At 46.3% G+C, this 7,500-nt stretch overlaps 1 protein-coding gene across 1 annotated transcript in view; it reads right to left on the reverse strand.

Moving 5' to 3' along the window:
• ptprt (protein tyrosine phosphatase receptor type T) overlaps positions 1-7,500 on the reverse strand; it is an 89,793-nt gene that overhangs the window by 52,952 nt on the left and 29,341 nt on the right. Inside the window, exon 8 of the mRNA XM_068593446.1 lies at positions 4,227-4,520. Within this exon, the coding sequence (XP_068449547.1) occupies positions 4,227-4,520 (294 nt within the window). The remainder of the gene's footprint in view (positions 1-4,226; positions 4,521-7,500) is intronic.

Below are 7,500 nucleotides of genomic sequence, written 5' to 3' on the forward strand. Positions count from 1 at the left end.
ATTTGTGGGCAAAATAGGAAACATTTTCGTTCTAATGAAGAGCTTCTATTTCTTTAGTGCTCCAACTGTGAGCCGCAGCAGCTTATTACCCAGAATGCATTGCTTCATTTTCTACAAGAGGCCTCAGATTGAAACGCAGAAGAAAACAGAAACCGAGAAGACAAATGACACACCTCGTCAGAAGAACCCCAAAGGATCATGGGAAGTCACATAGCGGCAGTACGTCGACGTGTCGTGTGTTTGTTTTTTTATACTTTTAGTTTTCTTCATCCAAGATAGTGCTGCATGTCTCCATTCATCTCTCTCTCTCACACCCACACCCACTCACACACAAACACACACACACACACTCACACAATCACACACTCACACATACACACTTTCACACTCTCTCACATCCTGGTGTAACTCGTCCTGCTAACAGCTCTCAGGTGTTGATTATAACTGCTACACTGCTGTGAGAGAACATGTTAATGTCTCGCACACACACACACACAACCACACACACACACACACACACACACACCCCTACATGTGTGTGTTACCTCCCTCCTGCTCCCCGTGACCGGAGTGTTACTCTCCTCAGAATAGAGGCTGTTACTAGGAAGATTTACTGCGCTGTGGTGTAAAGTGATGATATAACTAAAGATGAAGAAAATATTATCTCTCTATATAATGAGGCACCGTTATCACAAGACAAGTGTACGACTGAAGCTGGAAACAGTTGTTGTGTAAATTCTACAAACTGGTGTCTGAGAGCAGGATGAACACAAGAGGAGGAGACTCATCACCGTCCATAAGAAACAAGACACCAGGATCCAACAGGACCAGAACCTAGAACCTCCTGGAACCTCCTGATGCCAGCCAGAAAGAGGACAGAGGTTGGCGAGCAGAGTGACTCGTTCTGGCTCACTCAGCAACACAATCTGCTTTGCGCAACACATAAAGTAACACACCAGACTGTTATTGACTAGACGCTCTCTCATAACTACATCCAGAATGCTTGGCTCGGCAGAACGGCGCTGCAGTGGGTTTCCGCCCAATCAGTTCAGACCCAGCAGGTGAATTAAACATGATCTTTATGGAGCAGCGCATTAGCCAACACTCACATTACCGTCCTTCACATAAAGATCTACTTTAGCAGAAACGGGCGAGACGGGACGGAGAACCCTCGGGTGAGTTACTGGACGTCTTTATGGAGTCCTGCAGGTTGGCCAACATTCGCTTCAGCATCTGCCTGCTCTCACCCAGAGGCGGGAGAACCGGTACTAAAGGAAGATTTATGGACAGCGGGTGAATTAAAAGTCCATCTTTATAGGTAACATATTAGCCAACGCTTACATTATTATCCAGAACATAAAAAAATATGAATTTACAAGGAGAAGAAGAGGTAGAAGGAGAAGAAGAGGAGACACGAGATGAAAGGAGGACGCGAGATAATGAGAGTTACACGATGATGTTTACAAAGCTTCACACGGAGAAGGGAATGTTTACAGAGAGTAAGAGAGAACAGACAGAAAGAAGAAGAAAAAAAGAGGAGATGATGAAGAAGAAGAAGAAGATGAAAAGTGGAGATAAAGAAGAAGATCAAAGACAATGAGGGACGAAAGCAAAATGTCACAAGATCGTGTTTGTGTGCTTGACAGAATAAACGACGAAGATGAGCAGGGAGCTCACACACTCACACACACACATACACACACTCACACTTACACACATTCTCCTCACACACACACACACACACACACACACACACACACACACACACACACACACACACACACAGAGTCTCACAGAGACATGAGGGAGCAGCTGGTCCACACAGTGCCGTTCATAAAGCGCTGGTAGAAAGATGATCCAGATGAAAACAGGGTGATGAATCGTCTGAAAGCCTTGAAAAGTAAAGAAGGACTGAGTGGAGAAGCAATGAAGGGATGAGCAAGAGAAAGGGAGAGGAGGTGGAGAGGGATCAATCATGATCATGGCCTTCAGTAACATGGAGGTTGTGTTCAGCTGGCCTCGTCCATCTGCTCTCAACAAAACTCGCTACAGGAAGCAGGCGGCTACGATCTGCAGGCGGCTACCACCTGCATGCAGGCGGCTACGATCTGCAGGCGGCTACCACCTGCATGCAGGCGGCTACGACCTGCATGCAGGCGACTACGACCTGCATGCAGGCCGCTACGACCTGCATGCAGGCGACTACGACCTGCATGCAGGCCGCTACGACCTGCATGCACGCGGCTACGACCTGCATGCACGCAGCTACGACCTGCATGCACGCGGCTACGACCTGCATGCACGCAGCTACGACCTGCATGCAGGCGGCTACGACCTGCATGCACGCGGCTACGACCTGCATGCAGGCGGCTACGACCTGCAGGCAGGCGGCTACGACCTGCAGGCAGGCGGCTACCACCTGCATGCAGGCGGCTACGACCTGCAGGCAGGCGGCTACGACCTGCAGGCAGGCGGCTACGACCTGCATGCAGGCGGCTACGACCTGCATGCAGGCGGCTACGACCTGCATGCAGGCGGCTACCACCTGCATGCAGGCGGCTACGACCTGCATGAACGCGGCTACGACCTGCATGCAGGCGGCTACGACCTGCATGCAGGCGGCTACCACCTGCATGAACTCGGCTACGACCTGCATGCAGGCGGCTACGACCTGCATGCTACATTCAGGATGTGACGTTGGAGCTGTAGACGCTAACGGGACCAGAAAGGTGAACATGAAGGTGTGGAGGTGAACACGTACACATCAACGCCAACACTGCCAGCAGCCAGCAGGCTTTTGAACATCTGTCATACCTGCCTGCTCCAATCCCATCACACACACACACACACACACACACACACACACACACACTACATACACACAAAGCACTCGTGACTGGTTGTGACAGCTCAACGCTGCGCGGCTAGCCAGAAACACATGTTCCATTCTACTACACTTTAAACACAAACAAACATGGACACACACACACACACACACACACACACACACACACACACACACACACACACACACACCTGTGTGCCATCAGTCATCTCTTCCTGGTCATAATGATTGTGACAACAAGGTGTAAGTTGTAAACAGTGAGACAGATTCACTTTTGCTTCAGTAACATTTAAACAATAATAATAAATACATTTAGTTTTGAGACATTTTAATGAAGAATAAACAATAAAGGGAAGGGTTTAAAAATCGGAGACCCCACAAACACACCTGCTGAGCCGCAGAGGGGATGGACCCCACAGACACAGAGACACACATTCCCATTAAATTAAAGCTGCCAATAAATCCTCTGAAGTTTGAACAAAACTTTCTTGAAACGTGAACAACTGGAGACGATGAAGAGTTGAAGCTCTTCATCGCTCTCCTCCTCTTTTCACTTCACACAACGCGCTGAAGAAAACAGCAAGAAAGCGTCACAAAGATGGAGAGAGTGGAAACATGTAAATGGAGGAGAGGAAGAGTCCGGACTTTGGTAGGAAGAAGAAACAAGAAAGAGGGAAGGAGAGGGGGAGAGAAAGAAAAGAGAGAATACACATATCAACGTGTAGATGAATGAATGAATGAATGAATGAATGAATGAGAGGACAGTGTGGTGTAACAGAAACAACAGCAGAGGAAGATGAAGGATATTTTAAAGATGAGACCCAACACAGCGAGAAGAGTGGTGATGGCGGCCTCCTGCTGAGTTGACTAGAAGACACACACACACACACACACGCACACACACACACGCACACACACATCAGATGGGCTGTCAAGTTATTAAATGAACTGCCACTCGTTGTGTCCTTACACCCCCGCTGGGATCCTCCTCGTTAACGGCCATGATTGCCCCGACCTAACCCCCTTCTCCTCCTGCTCCTCCTCCTCCTCTTCTTCCTCCTCCTCCTCCTCCTCCCCTCCTTCTTAACATCACCACAATTCTCGTCATCTTTGATTTTTACTCTTGTTCCTGAGGAGTCATTATTCTGAACCGTGTTCACACCCTCAACGTTCTCATAACCCCGTAAACTCTGTCTGTCCTCGGTCAACATGAGTGTTCAGTTTGTACATCCAGTAAAACAGCTGCTTCTCGTCTGCATCGCGTGACCATCGCACACAATAATACAACAGAAGCAACAACAGAAGCAACAACAAACTCCATTGAATCAAAAACGCAGCAAGATGGAACCCGAAGCCAGAAGATGAAAGCGACGCCACCCACCTGCACATTTGGTCCTGGTGACCAGCGGTGGGCCCGGCGGTCCGGTTCCTCCCTCCCCGGGTCTGGAGAGCAGGACCTTGATCTCGTACTCCACATCTGGATCCAGATGCCACAGCTTGTAGGTGGGGGAGTCCACCACGTGGGTCTCCGCCCAGTTACCCGACGTGGTCCGGTACTCCACCTCCTTCAGGATGATCGGCCCGTCTCCGATGATACTGTTGGCGTTGGGTTTGATCCAAAGGTAAGTGGCGCCGACGGCGAGAAGCTCAGGCGGGGCGATGGGGGTCGGCGGAGCTGTGGAGCGGAAGCAGAGGTGGATGTTTTTTTTTATCTCAATGTCGGTGGAGCAACATCATGATAAAAAAGTCAATAAAACAAGTCGTCCCTGCTGAGTCGCGCCGATCAGATTGACAGCCAATCAGAAGACATCGTATCACAACTCATCTGCTCACGATCGGTTTGGAATACTACGACCGTAAAAACGCACCCTCGGGTGCTTCGTGTGGTTTTCAACGAAAACAAGCACATCAAAATATCCTCATTTCGTCATGTGGTGTTTCACGTTCCGCCTGCTTTTTAGGATATTTGCAGAACTCCATTGATTTAAAAAACATAGCCATAAACATAAGACTTGTTCCAGTTAGAGCGACAAAATGGACGCGTTTTATGTTCTAACTGTTCGTGTGTAAATGTGTGAGCTGTGATGCCAGCCTCAGACTGCGTGTGCGTGTGTGTGTGTGTGTGTGTGTGTGTGCGTGTGCGAGACCGTGACCACGGCTACTAGACGGTTAGCATGCGATGTCAATGAAAAGCTCACTGATCCGTCACGTCATTGACACAAGACTGACAGCTACTTTGACATTTCTAACGGTTTTAAGTACGGGCCCGTGTCGAGCTCACAGCGCCGGCTGTCTGATGGTCAGCAGCTCAGACAGAACACAGGACTTCAGTTTCATCCCCTTCGCGGTGTTATCAGGGCCCTCGCTCCGACAGCAACGGAGAGGGACCCATTTTATGTTTTAGTTGGCTTCATCATACCTCAAAAGATAAATGAAGATAGTCCTTTATTAGTCCCTCCGTGGGGAAATTACGGGATTACAGCAGCCCTTATTCACAGTAAGTAGAGACAAAGATCAAGTAATGTAAATAAACAGTGGAACAGTAATAAAAACAGAATTTAAAAATCAAACAGTAAGAAACAAACATATGAAATATACAGATGTAATAAAATAGTAAAAATGTGCATAAAGTGTAAAAGTAGAAAGATATTGCACCAGGTGAACTAGGTTCAAGTGCTCATGGTTCGAGGTCTGCTGGGGGCTCAGCTCATTGTGCAGCCTGACAGCAGCGAGGAGGAAGGACTTTCGGGACCTCTCCCTGAGACAAAACGTGATAAATGTGACATGCATATCAAGACTGGTGAGACTTTTGATATTTTAGGGTTCTTAAATTTGAGCACAAATAATATCCTCTCCTTGAGTTGTGAACGCTTGTTGCCACCTATGACCGATTGACTTGCATTTTGGCACACATGTTCGCTTGTCTCTGTTCCACCAGAACGTAAATCACTGCATTAAAATACAAGGCGCACCGGGAAAAACCCACCATTCCTCCTGAAAGTGTTTTAAGTCGGCCGTACATCATGCAATCTGCTCCGTGTGTCTCACGTGTCATGACCTCCTGACCCTGAAGACATCCACATGATCATTTTGAATCCCAGTCACAGCGCCACCTAGAAGTCTATTTATAGACTCTATACGGTATTGAACTGATGAAGGGGGTTTATTAGAGCAGGAAGTGGTGGACTGTTTGCAAAGAATCATTTCCAGCGTCACTCCTTTCACCAACAAAAGGTTTAACTCGTGGACGCTTTGTTCAAAGGTCCCAGGGAGCCGGCGGCCAGCCAAGCAGCTTTAATTATTCTTATTATTGTTAATATTATGTTGGATCAATAACGTGTTGAGCGTGTCTCACATGAAAACAAAGTTCTATGTCATCGGGGAACAAAGCAGAGACCCAGATTCAGACCACGACTCACTGCTTCTCTTCCTCCCCTCATGCATTTTCACTTCTCTACATGAATACATGAAATGATCACTGCTCACTTGCAATATTTCAAATGTGAAACAATGTGCATCCTGCTCTAAATGTTCCTGTTGAGGAGAACCACCTCTGTGTCTGTCATCGTCAGATCTTTACATTTGAAAAGATATAGCAGACGCATCATTTTAACCGAGAGAACAACAACCTATTTTTAGGTCTGTGCTCGAAAATGTCCTCGCCAAACTAAACAGAGTGTATCTCTGCAACCACTGGGGCTGTTTGGATAATGTTGGTGTTACAATAAAAGGATGTGAGATGATGTTCAGGTGTGTAAATATCAGTCTACATGTTACTGGTTCAGAGTAAATGAAGATGACACACAGAAAGAAATGAAAAGGTTTCAGGTTTGCCTATAAAAAAAATCACTTTCAGGATGATTATTTGTTTGAAATCATGCAGCTGTAAAGTCCAACTCTAACCCAAACCATAGCACAACATGTGAACACGCAACATGTGAACATGCAACACGTGAAGCAGAACAAAGTTCCAGAGGGTTTAGAATAGAGAACATTGAGAACTCCAATAATTAGATTTGTCTCATGTACCAAAACCATATATTTCACTTGAATATTACTCCTGGTGTTCAATACAGCCATAAAAAAACTATGATTTATAGTTTTATATAACAATCACTCAGTCTTTTTGCTGCTGTTTCCATAAATGAACGGCATTCATATAAGTGGAGGAAAGTGATGTTTAAACATGAATGATGTCTGATGGAGGGCCACAGGAAACACTTCTCACTGCATGCGGAAAACTTTTCAAACAACCGGGAGTGAAAGAGTCATTTTGAGATTGAAATGTGGACTCTTAAAGTATTAATCTTTCTTTTTTTTTTTTTTATTCTGGCAGGTGCTTTTACAGTTGACAGCTCCGGCATGCGAGCTCAGAATAATGTCGCTCTGCTGCTGGAAGAGTGCTGAAGTTCTGACTTTGCTCTCGGCCCCATTAGGGAACGTACACGTCTCACTGTGGGGCTGCGAGGTGCAGACAATACATATATTTATGAATATGAACTGAATGTGTGTGGACAATAAGTGAATGTGGATATATATATATATGCATATTGTATGTGATGTCATGTTCCACCTCTAATTATTGATGAGTTTTTGTTCTTCTGATGACACATTCTGTTACATAAAAATAGTCATTTATGAAAGAAGAAAAGTCA

The sequence above is a fragment of the Clinocottus analis genome, unplaced genomic scaffold (assembly GCF_023055335.1).
Source record: "Clinocottus analis isolate CAN_PGR_092001 unplaced genomic scaffold, fCliAna1.0.p SCAF_3, whole genome shotgun sequence".
NCBI classification, from domain to species: domain Eukaryota; kingdom Metazoa; phylum Chordata; class Actinopteri; order Perciformes; family Cottidae; genus Clinocottus; species Clinocottus analis.